Consider the following 15,144-nt stretch of genomic DNA (forward strand, 5'->3'; position numbering starts at 1 on the left):
ATCCACAAGGGAAATTATTTGGACACAGTAGCTCACACATCACAATATAATAATTTCAAAATTCTAAATAAGCAGCAAAAACGATAGCAAGAGACAGATGTCAGATAAGACATAATTATGTAAATGTAAATGTACAAGTCAAAAAAAAAAAAAAAAGAAGGAAAAAGAAAAAGAAAGTAACAAAATATAAAATCTCATGATGATTGACAGGTGACTGGACATATGGTTATCCGTTACATAAGGGTGAGTTGTTGTGCAGTTGTAGGGAGTATTATCTGTTCCATAAGGGTGAGTTGTTGTACAGTTGTAGGGAGTATTATCTGTTACATATAGGTGAGTTGTTGTACAGCTGTAGGGAGTATTATTTGTTACATATAGGTGAGTTGTTGTACAGTTGTAGGGAGTATTATCTGTTACACAAAGGTGAGTTGTTGTACAGTTGTACAGATTATTATGATTATTGTGATTATGATTATTATTTATTTGGCATTATATACTTTTTCAGAAAATATAATGATTTTTATCTTATCTTAATGATTTATTTGACAGGGACAGAAAAGTTAAATGTGCACTATATTTTATGGTTGGAAATTTGGTGGTGTTGCATTTTCTGGGATGTTCCACAGTATGGCATTATACTTACTTTGCATTTATTCAGTTACAGGTGTTTTTATGGCTATATAAAAAATAAAAAAACTTAATAAAACATACTGTAAGTGGGGTTCCCTGTGTACCTCTCCACAGACCTGACCTGTAACTTGGTCTGGTGGCATGACCTGCTTGTCTCTATGGTGATAGATATACTTTGAAACATTTTCAACATCTCGTCGCCATGGAGACAAGCAGATGGCAGACCATTTGAGGTTCAAGTATTGTATAAAAACTGAATGGACTGCAGCATTAAACACAAGTTCATAAAAATAAATATTACTTTTTTACTACCATTTTACTATTTATTTTTAATCTATTTTTGTGGGTTTTCTTTTTACAGAAGGTCAGTTTAATTTTGCATATCTTCAAAACAACAACTTTGATATTATAGACCATAAACTCTCGTTACAAAACATGTTCAAAATCCGAAAGAGCCAATATGAGCTCAGAGGCACGACCATGTTTATTAAAAAGAAAATCAGAACAAACATTATGAAATTTTGTAAATCTGTTAAAGGGGTGGAGCTGTGGAACAAATGTACAGAAAACCTAAAATTGTGCACCACTTTCTTTCACTTCATAAAGAAGTTTAAATGTTTAACTCTGGACAGATACATGAAATATGAGACTTAGTTTGTGCTGTAATACTTTGTTGTTCTGTTACTGATTAGCTTGTTTCTTCCTGCTGTATTTTTGAAGATGAACTGGTGTCAAGATGACGCTCTGACAAAGGAATAAAGGGTAGGCATAATAAGCTTAAGCTTCAGCCTGCACCTTTTCGGTCTGTACATGTTAAATATGACTGTTTATGAATTTATGTCAAAATATACCTGTGACCGAAATAAATAAATAAATTAAATAAATAATAAATCATTATAAAACACATATTTACATTCTTCTTACTCTTGTGTCATCCTCAGGCAGTAGGTGAGTGCGATGGGCCCTCGGAGCTCCCCCTGGTGGCTGCGTGTGGTGCTGCTGCTGTGCTCCGCCCCTCTGGCTGTGGGCCGGCCCTTCGGAGTCCCCGCCCCAACGGTCAACGTCGCCGTGGTGTTCAGCGGCCCCGCCTACCAGAGCGAGATCAAAGGACGACTGAGCAGGGAGAACTTCATGGACCTGCCCCTGGAGGTGAGCCACGGTTAAAGGCTGTTCACATGCACAGCAAAGTCTCATGATAGGCTCTACTCACGGTTACCAGAAGACGTTTGGAAACATGCCGATGACGACTTCCGGTGTAGTTCCCGACACTGGACATGTGCTAAAACCGTGGATTCAGCAGCAGCGTCTTCACAACCTGACAGAACTTTCCATGAGGGACGGGACTCTAATCGCAGCTGGTTGTAACTGCTGATCTGCCGAACATAACGGAATGCTACAATGACTTTTTTTTGTAATTATTATTATTTTTTTATTATGTTTGACAAATTATAGAATACAATGACATCTAGGGTCTGTTTACACAAAAACGACAAAATATTTTATGGGAAGTGCCTATCGTTTAGACCAGGGGCCTCCAACCTTTTTCCTCCGGTGAACTACTTCTACAAAACAAAAATGCCTGAGATCTACCAGGTTTAGCAAGAAATTTAATCGATGTAAAAAAAGGGGGTAAGTCTTAAATGGGGCACAGTTAGATGCCTGTAAAACATAACCCATTATCTATTTATTAGACTTAAAATTAGACAAACTAAAATTATTTGGACACAGTAGCTCGCACATCACAATATAATATAATAACAAAGAGTAAAAATATAAATGGTAATAATAAATTCTAAATAAGTTGCAAAAAAAAAAAAAGAGCAAGAGACAGGTGCCAGTAATACATAATTATATAAATGTATATGCACAAGTCAGAATAAAATAGAATTATTAGTGCACAAAGTTGAAAAGTATAAATTTCCAATGGCAATAGGAATTTAAATAATCAAACTGTAGTTATTAGTACAGTACTTATAATTCAGAAATCCTTAGACAAGCTACTTGGATGGGGGGTGGAAACTACAGGTTGGAGACCTCTGGTTTAGACAGTCATGGTGTTTTTGGGGCTTAAAAACACAAAAATCTGAAACTACCCTCCAGAGTGGAGAAGCTGAATGTGCTCCGCCGTAGTGTTTCCATCTACACTGCCCAAGGCGGCTGTGGACAAGACCTCAGAGAACCAGTCGATGGTGGGACAACATTGTGGATGCAGTAGGTGATGAAAATGTGCAGCGTGAAAACTTCTGTACGTCGTTGTCATTCACATCTTTCTAAATGTCTTCCGGTTTTGTGACTTAAGCGTGAATAGAGTTGATTTCTGGACCTTGAAGAAAAATCTGATACGAGTACTTAGAAGGACATTGATCAGAAGTTTTTTTTTATTTTATTTTGCTGTTTACATGTAATTTAAGTAATCTTACTCAAAAAAAACTGATCTGAAATCTGAAAAGACCTAAGACTTATTTCAAGAAGAGTTGAAATAAATGTTTGTATGTTCATTTGCTAAATTATAAACGTACATGTTTTGAGACACAAAGTCAGGGAGAAGAATTGAACGGTTCAAAAGCCAAATTTGTTCATGAATATGTGTCCATACTTACTTGTCAATGCCTGATCCCGTTAGGTCTCCAAGAGCTTGGTCCTGGTCAGCACTTGGATTGAAAATCACAGTGGGGCTCTAGTGGAATCTCTAGTTATTGTGTCCATAGGCAAGACACTTCACCCACATTGCCTAGTATGAATGTGGTGTGTCCAAATCCAAATCCTCCTTATTTCTATAGCACATTTTTCCAAAGTGCTGCACAGAGATCATAAAATAAAGACGACAAAAGGGTAAACTGCTGAAAATTTGATCATACAAGTCCTAAAACAATACAACAAGTAAAAATCGAATAAAAGCAAAACAATAAAAAATCATAAAATAGCAGTAAATAAGTAAAATAAATAAAAGACACAGAGGACCACACGACTCGCGCAGTGTTGGGTTTTAAGACGAGAAGGTGTGTGTGAGTGGTTGGTGCTGGTCAGGGACAATGGTGTAGATTGGCACATTCCTTCTGTCTGCCCCAGGACGACTGTGGCTACAATAGTACAGGAGTGTGGAGTGAATGAGTAATGTGCTGTAAAGTGCTGTGGGCATTTTGAAAGCCCAATATAAACACAATGCCTTACAGAATACTGACATTAAATGCATGCTACGAGCTGTCACGGCTAATTCAATTTACTGTTGAAAATGTAAACAAGAAAATTGCACTTGAGACAGGAATAAAAAAGCACCTGCAGGTGATTTATCACAAAAGAAACCAGGCTGCGAAAAGGAAAATCAAACCAATAAGTCAACTTAATAAGAAAGAATATGAATGTCCCTTTTGTAATCACAAAAACTACGATAAAGGTCAAATCGTCTAGAGCTGGTTAATCCGTTTAAAGGTTCAGTACGGAACTTTCTGGAGGTGGAAACTTTTTCAGACAAAATTTCTTCCTGATTTGAAGGATTTTTGAGGACCTTTCTCCATTCAAAATATATGCTATTTTGGTTTAAATTGCTTAATTGGACAGTTGTCATGAACTCATGAACTGTTTGTGGAAAAAGTTACACACTATGGCTTTAAAGGGCCCATCTCAGGCAAAATCAACTTTTCAGAGCTTTCTACCTTCTAAAAGTGATGTGTGGGCCTTGTTTATGTCGCCAAAGAGGTTTTAAGATTGATTCTGCGTTTTTTTTTTTTTTTAACAAACTGCAGCGTATTTCTGCCACCCTCCCACATGACAACAAACTAAAGCTGCTTACAACGATGACGCAGCCAGATACACCTATGATGTGTTGACGTAGTAGAAAGCGCTTTGCACCCACCTCCAAGTTCTTGTCTGATTCCGGGTCCAACACATGCGGCTGAACGCGCTGTATCACCATGATGAATAAAAGTTTATTCCTGCCGCTATCAGGGTGCACGCCTGTCTCCCCCTCCCTCCCTGAGATGGGCGGAGGAAGGGCGGCTCACTCAGAGCCTATGTCACGTTTGGAGGGTGGAGCCTGTGCTTTCTCAGGACGGGCGGGGGGAGGAGCAATAGTCAGCCTTTCATAGTTCCTGGTCTGTGACTGTCTCCAAGAAATCAGTAAGATTTCATAACGATTGTGTATAGGATGTTCCAAAACCCAAATTGTGCTTTTATATGTGCAGAAGATACAATGTGAAAAGAGTTATTTTGCATGAGATGGGCCCTTTAAACAAACGAAAATATTGTAATTTCCGAACTATAAGCCGTTATTTTTTCTCACATTTTGAGCCCTGCTGCTTATTCAATGATGCGGTGATGTTAGGTTTATCTAAACATTGTAAACAAGAAGAAAGACAAGAGATTAATTCAGTTTTACTCGCGAGGAGAACGGGCAGAGAGTGGGCATCAAAACCAACAGTCTCCACACGTTCTGATGACTCAAGGCCGCTCTCCTCTTTTTATTTCATTAGGAGGCCCTAGTTACAGAATGATAATTCTCAAGGGGAAGGGGAAACAGCAAAGACATAATAAGAAACTGATGAAGCTATGCATAGTATAAACACATAAAACATGATTAACAATCAGGAGGTGCCTTAGGTATGGCCAGACACCATCATAACTCTTGCATGTGTGACAGTGGGAGTTGGCTTCATGTGAGGAATCATCTCGAGGTTCACAAGAGCGATAGGTCACTGCACACAGTTGTCAAACACACAGAGGTTATTCATTTTTATACAAGTGATTGGTACATTATAAATCAAAGAATTGTAGTTACGTAAATGGTTAACTCATAGGCATAGAATATCACACAAGTATTTAGCAAATATGGGATAATAAAATTATTCTGACAGGTGAATATATGGACGGATTCTTTGTTTGGCACATTGTCCATTCATATATGCGCTCTATGGTTTGACAACACAGTAAATGCATGTGCAGTCTGAGTGCAGAAAGCGCTACTGTCTCTGCAGTTAACATAAAGTTGCAACACTACCTAGAGCTGATGTCAGCACTAAAACAGTGTATCACCGTGTCATAAAATAAGTTATGATGCTAAATGAACATTAGTGAGGGGGAATTAAATGCAGGTGAGTGTGTAAATGACAAGAAGTAATGTCTCAAACTTCAGTAACTGGACATCCACTCATACCTGTATGATAAAATCTGCTGAAATCCTACAAGACGCTGACATGATACAGACAGGACAGCAGCTCTTTCTGCAGGAGACATGCACAGTAGAGCACAGGGAGAGATGGGGGTGATGCGCCAAGGAAGATGCTCGTTTGATTGTATTTTGAACAGTTATTTTGTGCTTCATGCACACACCCTCCTCATAGAAAACACCCTTAAAAAATACAGATGATGCAGCTTTTAGGTTAAAGGCAATTGATCGGAGATGGAAATGCAGCTGCTGCACGTGAGCTCGGCATCAATGAGTCAATGGTGAGACGAAGGCGACGGCAGCGTGACGAACTGACTCAATGCAAAAAGACGACAAAAGCTTTCATAGGCAAAAAAAGCAGATGGCACGAACTTGACAACGTTCTTGAAGACGTGGACACCTGCAGCTTATAGACAAGTGCGCTCAATAGTCCGGAAATTATGGTACTTAAAAGTTAACAAAATTAAAGCGATTCTGAATTCAAGTCATTAACTCAGAGACTTCCAGTTATACAGTTCAAAAAAACCTTCATTTGTATCACACATGCTTCTTGTCTCTTATCCTTCTGTGGTTTTAATCTTTTTTATTCTGTAAAGCACATTGAATTACTCCATGTACAAGTTCTGCTTTACAAATAAACTTGCTTCGTCTTTGTAACCTCTGTAAACACTTTTCATTCTAAAGTCTTGTGTTTTTCAGGTGAATCCGATCACGGTGCTGGTGAACAACACAAACCCTCGTGCTCTGCTCACGCGCATCTGTGACACCCTCTCCACAAACCGAGTCCATGGGGTGGTCTTCGAGGACAACGTCGGCTCTGAGGCCGTGGCGCAGATCCTGGACTTCATCTCCACGCAGACCGCCGTGCCCATCGTGGGGATCAGCGGGGGGTCGGCTGTGGTGCTGCCATACAAGGTCAGTTTAAAGAGGAGAGGAAAAGAAAGAGGAGGAGGAGAGGAGCTGGGAGTTGAATGAATAAACGTTAGTGCTTAAGAGGACAGACGCTCGTAATGATGATGAAGATGAGATGGAGAGGCTGAGGAGACCGCTTGTTTTGCTGCTGCAGTGGGGTTACATGGGAGGGTTCTGGCTTGTTGAGTTTATGGTGGTAATGTTATACTTTCTGAATTCCTTGTGTGGAAAATCAGCGATCAAAGGCTTAGTGTTTGGTCAGGACCTTCGAAGGAGGATTTGACCTGTGGTGAATGTTTTGGGAAACAGAGGAAACTCACCCAGACATGGAAACTCCACACAGAAAAGTTCAGGCAACATGGGAGTTGAACCCAGAACCTTCTTACTATGAGTCATGAGTGTCAGACACCACTACTGATGTTATTTGTATACATTATTTTTGAGTTAAAAATGAAGCAGTATGTCAAATCTCAATTTTCTTCAACCCAGATCATGACCTTATTAAGTAAACTTAAACTTTTCATATTGTCTTGAAGAGGAAATCTAAATTATATTTTAGCTACTTAATCTTGTTTATTTCACAGTTGCCATGTTTACATGAGAGCTTCCAAATAAAAAATTATTCCACCATGTATCCAGAAAAAAGACCATGTATCCAATCCAATATCTAGATACGACCCAAAAACATATAGTATACCATATTTTTCAGACTATAAGGCACACTTAAAAATCCTTGAATTTTCTCAAAAATCGACAGTGTGCCTTATAATCCAGTGAGCCTTATGCTTACGCTTGTGCTTACTGACCTCAAACTGATTTTATGTGGTACATGAAAAAAAAATCTGTCAAAATGTTTTAGTAGGACTTTGGTAAACTACGAAGCCGCACCGCTTGAGCATTACAGCTACTGTTGTCAGGAGTAAGGCTGGGCATCATTAAGAAGTTGCAGATGCGATACATACCTCGATACATAGGCCACGATGCAATACATATCTCAGTACAGTGAGCTTTCGATTCGATATGATATTTTAATCATCAAAACTGTAAAAATGTCAAATGTGTAACATAAACGAGTTTCCTTCCTCTGAACAAACAACAAAACAGTAGCACTGTAACAAAATAATTCAGTAAAATATACCAAAAAATACTCTTGGCGATATATCGACACAGCAGCCCGCGATATCAATACTGTATCATCAGATTAAGCAATACGATATATCTTTATTTCAATATTTTTGGACACCCCTAGTCAGGTGCCACCCCTAGTCAGGAGTTTAGTCCAACAGAAGCTGAACTGTATCAGCGCACAAGAACCGAGCTGTTTTTTTTTCAGATCTTATATTTGCAAATGAGTCATGTGTTTTTAAGTTTTGTTCTATAAAACGTAAAGAAATGTGGGCAAAGCTGCACCAAACACATTATTACTCGATGTATATTTGAGTCCTCCTCATAGGAAAAAAAAAAAAAAAAAAACTTAATTACGCCACAATCTGCCAATGGATCGTGGACGCCTGGACTAAGGGATCAGTCTCAAGTGTCCTCTGTTTGTTTCACTTATAATCCGGTGTAATTTATGTATGAAAATAAATGAGAGAATTCAACATTATTGACATTATAATCCGGTGCGCTTTATAGTTCGAAAAATCCGATATATTTCCCTGTCCTACTTTGGCATTTTATTTTTTCAATCTCAGTCCTCAATATTCAATCTTCAATCGAATAATCAATACGGCACAATCTTTGGACAATCCCCGTGGCGCTGGTCGTTGTGTCCCGTGTGGAGGGCGGCTGAGTGAGGGAGTGAGTGGGGTTTGGCAGATTTGATGGCTCTGGTGTGTGTGGAGCCTGATGGTCTGAGCTCGGAGCCTCAGACACAGACCCTCTAATCCCGTCACAAAGGCTTTCTCTCATCATTTGGGCTGCAATAGAAACCAGCATCACCACCACCGCGCTCGCTCCCCCCCGTCTATCGCTCTCTCTCTCTCTCTCTCTCTCGCACACGCTCCCTCTCTTTTTTCAATTTCTCCTCCACTTACCTCTCTCTCCTCCTCTCTCTGTCTGCTCTCCTTTTCGTTCTATCTCTTTTACGCTATTTCGGTGTCACGGATCTTTCCCCGTTTTTCTCTCCTTACAAACCCTCTCACTCTTTCTCTCTTTCTCTTCCTCTCTCCTCGATCTTCCTCCCTTCTCCTCTGACACCCCTTCATTTCTTTTCTTTTTTCTCACTCTCTCTCCTCTTTTTACATTATCCCTCTCTCCCTTTTTGCTCCATTCTCTCTCTGTCCCTTCCTTTCTCTCTCTTCTTTCTCATCTGTCTCCCTTTCCCCTCTGGCCTCTCTCTATCCTTTTTGTCATCCCTCTCTCCCTCTCTCTGCTCCCTCTCTCTCTCTATCCCCGCTCTCTCTCTCTCCTCTCCTCCTTTCCTCTCTGGCTGCTCTCTATCCTGTTTGTCATCCCTCTCTCTGCTCCCTTCTCTCTCTATCCCCTTTCTCTCTTCTCTCCCTCTTTCGTCTCTGGCCACTCTCTTATCCTTTTTGTCATCCCTCTCCCTCTCTGCTCCCTTCTCTCTCTATCCCCTCTTTATCCTTTCCTTTCTCTCTCTTCTCTCCTCCTTTCCTCTCTGGCCGCTCTCTTTCCTTTTTGTCATCCCTCTCTCCTTCTCTGCTCTCTTCTCTCTCTACCCCTTCTCTTTCTCTCTTCTCTCCCTCTTTCCCCTCTGGCCTCTGTCTATCCTTTTTGTCATCCCTCTCTCTCTCTCTGCTCCCTCTATCCCCACTCTCTCTCTCTTCTCTCCTCCTTTCCTCTCTGGCCGCTCTCTATCCTTTTTGTCATCCCTCTCTCTCCCTCTCTCTGCCCTTCTTCTCTATCTATTCTCTCTGTCTATTCCTTCCTTTCTCTCGCTTCTCTTTCCTCTCTCTATCCTTTTTGTCATCCCTCTCTCTCTCTCTCTGCTCCCTCTCTCTCTACCCCCACTCTCTCTCTCTTCTCTCCTCCTTTCCACTCTGGCTGCTCTCTATCCTTTTTGTCATTCCTCTCTCCCTCTCTGCTCCCTTCTCTCTCTATCCCTTCCTCCCTCCCCCTCTCTCTCTCTCTCTCTCTCTCTCTCTCTTCATCCCTCCTTTACCCTCTGGCCACTCTCCTTCTATCCTTTTTGTCATCCCTCTCTCCTTCTCTGACCCCCCGTCTCTCTTCTCTCTCTGTCCCTCTCTATCTCTCTCTATTTCCTCCTCTGTTTCCTTCAATCTTTGCCCCTTCATCTTCCCTCCTCTTTCTCTTTCTCTCTCCCCCCTCTGACCCCCTACTTTCTCTCTCTCTCTTTCCCTCTTTCTCCCTCTGTCCTCTACTCCCCTCTTATTCCTCTGATTTCTCAAGCTTCTCTCCTTCTCTCTCCCTCTCTTCTCTTTTTCTCTTTTTCTCTCCCTCTGATCCCCTCCTTTCTCCCTCTTTCTCCCTCTGCCCTTTACTCTCCTCTTATCATTCCCCTGCTTTCTCCCCGTTCTCTCCTTCTCTCCCTCTTCTCTCTCCCTCTTGCTCGTCTGGGCTTTTGTGACCAGGAGATGAGCCCCAGATGGAGGATCAGGAGCTAAATTCTATCTGTGAGGAGCATGCACTCATTTGCCATGTTTTTTTTGTTTTTTTTTTCATGATTCAGACAAAAGTGGGATTTCTTATTTTACCGAAGAGTTGTTGACAAAAACATGTTTAAAAAAAAGAAATTTAAAAGAAGAGGTATTTTATACTTCTGTAGGATATTAACTGCAAAAACATAACATATTTAGATCAGTGTGTTATGTTTTATTGTTTTGAAAATGCTATAGTCACCAAAAACAACACAGAAACATGTTCAGTACCGTATTTTTGATTGTTGAATTCAACGATTGTTGAATGAATCAGTTTTATAGAACTCTTTTCTGGACACTCAAAGACGCTTTACAGATCTATTTGATCTATTTGATTTATTCACTCCATACACAGTGGTTGTAAGATACTATTGTAGCCGTCCATCAGCAGTGTTGGGAAGGTTACTTTTAAAATGTATTCCCCTACAGATTACAGATTACAGATTATAGATTACATACCCCAAAATGTAGTTTGTAATGTAATCCATAAAATTATTTAAGGTAAGTAATGTAATCTGAATACTTTGGGTTACTTGATTTGCTGTACAGAAGCAAAGACTAAGAAATCTTCACATAAGATGTTTTGTCTGCTAAAAGAAAATGAAAAGCCCAGTCATTACTTAACCAGATTAAAAATATTATTGATAGAAAAGGAGGAGACATGATCCACAAAGCATGATTTAGTCCTGTTAAATCCTGTTTGAGACATCGTTTAGTCCTGGTTTAGTCCTGGTTTAGTCCTAGTTTAGACCTAGTTTAGACCTGGGTTTAGACCTGGTTTAGACCAGGTTTAGACCTGGTTTGGACCTAGTTTGGACCTGGGTTTAGACCTGGGTTAGACCAATGAGTGGAATCTAATTACCACTCAGTAACTGAATACAGTTACTCATAATTTGTACTCTGATTACGTATCTCTGGTACATGTAATCCGTTACTCCCCAACACTGTCCATCAGTCTGCCCCAGTCGGTGCCATCGGACCCTCCGACCACCACCATCACTCACACACACACCACTTTCATACTTTCATACTTGGCAATGTGGGTAAAGTGTCTTGCCTAAGGACACAACAACAGTTTTTACGACTGGCTCCCCACTGTGTCACCTGATTTTCCCAGTGGTCTCCATCCAAGTACTAACCAGGCCCGGTTCTGCTGAGCTTCTGAGATCTGACGGGATCAGACTTTGACAAACTGGCATAGTCACGATATGGACGCTTCTAAAAGTGTATGAAGAACATCACAACTGGAACAAAGTGTTTTATGGTTGAAAGAAGAATTAAAGAACTAAATATGCAGGGATGTGTGTTAAAGATGTATGAATGAAACAAAACACAATTCCAGGTCTGTTTGTGATGAGGAAACAACATTATAACATAGATCAGAAAATAACATAATCTGGTCCCTTTAACCAAAATCCAAGAAAATGTAAATTATATCAAACGTACGTGGTGATTTGCATATCTGTTCTTCTGATGTTCAGGTGAGAGGCTGTTCTCATTTCTCTCCTCCACACGACCCATTTATCAAATAGCCCGGCCAATAACGCAACTGTCAATCACCAGATCACCCAATCACAGCCCCCCCTCGCTCCCATGGACCCCGCCCCCCCCGCCCACCCCTCCGGACCTCGTGAAACTCAAACGTCACTTATCTTCCGGTGTGACAGGCGCTCTAACGAAGTGCCGCTCGTTATCGGTAATTAGCCGACGGGCGCGTGTGTCCGTGGAGATGCTTTATGGACGTGGCGAGCGAGGAGGCCCCCGCTGAGCCCCACTATAAAGCGCCGACTTGATTCTCTTTTACATCTGAAGTAACCTTTATCTCGTGTACTTTAAAGAGCTCACGGCGGGGGGAGGCGTGTTCTGTAAAATTCATGACACTTTGATAGAGTGTGGGATGGTTCGATATCGATTTGAAGTGTTTCCTTACCGATACTAAAACTTGAAAGCTAGTTTTTTTTTTCCAGCTAAGAAAACTGGCCAAAATTAAGCCTATTTTGTCAATGCAACATTTTGAAACTGTCATACATGCATTTGTGACAACTCGATTGGATTATTGTATTGTACTTTATGTTGGTGTCAAAATGCACATTCCCGGTTGCAACGGGTCCAAAACTCAGCTGCTCGACTTTTAACTGGAACCCGGAAACACAAGATCATCTCACCTATTTTAGCTTCTCTCCACTGGCTCCCAGTGTCTTTTAGAGTTGTTTTTAAAATTATTTTATTTACTTTTAAGTGTTTGCACGGCCTAGCGCCCTCCTACTTCACTGACTTGATCCACCCTTGCATCCCCTCTCGCACTCTCAGGTCTGCAGATCAGCTCCAGCTCGCCGTCCCAAAAACTAAACGTAAACTTCATGGGGACCATGCGTTTTCTGTTTCTGCCCCTCGGCTGTGGAACCAGTTGCCATTAGAGATTAGAGGCCAAGTCTGTACATGTTTTTAAATCACTCCTAAAAAACGTACCTTTTTACACTGGCTTTTAATAAGTGACATGTATATTTCTTGTTGTGTATTTTACTGTTTTTCTATGTTTTTAATAGCTGTATTTTATGTGTACCATATACTTTTACTGCGATTGTTTGTCCTGTGTTTGTGTACAGCACTTTGGTTTACTGTAAAGTTTTTAAAGTGCTTTATAAATAAAGTTGGTATGGTATGGTATGGTATACCCAAGTCCGATATATGTCTCGCTGTTCTGCTTGATAATCAGTGTTTACTGATATTAAAAGTGCATTGTGTAACTTTTCTGGTGGAGGGTCTGTCAAATGCTTTTCTCCATGGAGATGTTTTTGCTTTGTCTGGAATGTTTAACAGTGTTTTATTAAACCTTTTGATCGCCATGGAGATCAAACCAGACCAAGTTACAGGTCAGATCTGTGGAGAGGCGACTCTGCTCACAGTCAGAATAGAGTTTTTCTTGGTGTTTTTAAGCTATAAATCCATCTGTAATTCAATCAATGTAAAATAGAGCTGTTTAATGTCCTACTGTGGAACGTTCTTAGGGGCGGCAGTAGCTCAGTTGGTAGAGCATTCACCCACTGATCTGAAGGTTGGCGGTTCGATTCCAGCTCTCGACCATTTACCATTCTAGGCAGAGCAATGACATCTCCATAGAAACAAGCGTTGGACCATCAACTAGAAATGTTACACACCTTTAACAGCTACGTTCACAAATTTATCTTAGAACAATACAAAAAAAACAAAATGCATTTTTCTCAGATTTAATGTAAGTGAATATATTAAAATTGGGGCATTAACTCATTGATTACAATTGATAAATTCATTACAAAGAAAATAATGCATTAAAAATATGAACACATTTTATTGCAGTTTTCCAAACAACGCGGAATGTTTTTCAGTGGACCATGTCGTGGTACTCCAATTATACTGACACACACAGTTCCAACTATAACACATGCTACAACAGTGGAGCATGAAAGTGCTCTGAGTCTGCTGGACGCTATATTTCTATTCAAAAATACCCGATGGAAGTATGGAAGTACAAAGGCGTTGTTTATTGCAGACTGTGTTTGCATTTCACAGAAGCACCTCAACCCTATGATACAATTTAAATGTAAAAAATGTGACAGTGAACACAAGTACAAGTACAAACAACAGTCAGCAGCCCAAACCTGAACAAATGACTGGCTTCAGGAAGAAAATGAGTAAATTAATATATAATTGTGATGCGATTAACTGAGTTTAATTAATTACAAAGCCTGTAATGAATTAGATTAATTTTTTAAAGCAAGTCCCACCCCTAGAATATAAATAACTATAACTTTAATTTAACCTCTTTAGCTTCATTGCTTTTCTATTTCCATTAGAAACTGAAAAACATAATAAAATATAACAATGAAAACAAACTAACAAACAAAAAAGCAGTACAATATTGCAGTACAGATATTACGTTGCTCTGTTGTGATTTTAAACTCCATACACCTTCTCTTGAATCGTCTGGATGATTTCAGCCCTGCAGTTGCCAATTTCTACTGAACTAAAGGAGCTGTTTACTTGAAAACTTCCACTTGATGACTCCCCAATGTAGAACATTTTGATTTTGAGAGATGTAGACAGACTAATAATCCAGGATTACTCAAACGTGTGTGAATGAAACAAAACACAACTCCAGGTATAGAAATAACAATTAGCAATTAACCCTGAAGACCATGAAGACCAAGTAGTCGAAACGCGCTGGCATGATTTTTAATAAATTCACCGCAAATCAGAGTGCCTCTGCCATAATTTTTTTATTTTACAACTCCAGGTATGTTTTTAAGTAGGTAACAACATTCTAACGTGGCTTAAAGCTCACACGAGTCAATTTTATGTAATATGTAGGATCTAAAATTAAAGACACCTTGAATTCATGTCTCTTGAAACCATCATTAAATAAATAAAAACTGTAAAATTGCTTAAAACTTTGCAAATTGACAAAATCGATTACCCGATACACTTGTAACATTTCAGTTTCTTTTTTTTTTGTCATTTATCCTCTTCCTCTTGTGTCCGCCCTGACCAACATGGCGTCCGGAGTGAAACCTGGCTTGGGCACGAGGAGGAGGAGGAAGAAGAGGAGGAGGTCTGTGACAGTTTGTTGTGGGCACAGAGGAAACAGGCCCGTCTCCACTTTAACGGAGCGACTGATTTATGAGACTGTCACAAGAGGACAGGATCATTCTTCAGTCATAACGGACAGAGACCACACACACACATGCACACACACACACACACACACACACACACACAAACACACACATGCACGGACAAATGAGGCTCAGACTGATCCCCTACGCCGGTCTGGGCTCATTCTGG

General features: G+C 40.2%; 1 protein-coding gene across 1 annotated transcript in view; it reads left to right on the forward strand.

Moving 5' to 3' along the window:
* Positions 1-1,587: 1,587 nt before the first annotated feature.
* grin2ca (glutamate receptor, ionotropic, N-methyl D-aspartate 2Ca) overlaps positions 1,588-15,144 on the forward strand; it is a 172,683-nt gene continuing 159,126 nt past the window's right edge. Inside the window, exons 1-2 of the mRNA XM_020925833.2 lie at positions 1,588-1,779; positions 6,491-6,706. Of these exons, the coding sequence (XP_020781492.2) occupies positions 1,588-1,779; positions 6,491-6,706 (408 nt within the window). The remainder of the gene's footprint in view (positions 1,780-6,490; positions 6,707-15,144) is intronic.

This window comes from Boleophthalmus pectinirostris, unplaced genomic scaffold (assembly GCF_026225935.1).
Source record: "Boleophthalmus pectinirostris isolate CB_2022bp ecotype Guang Dong unplaced genomic scaffold, ASM2622593v1 HiC_scaffold_17, whole genome shotgun sequence".
Lineage (NCBI taxonomy): Eukaryota > Metazoa > Chordata > Actinopteri > Gobiiformes > Gobiidae > Boleophthalmus > Boleophthalmus pectinirostris.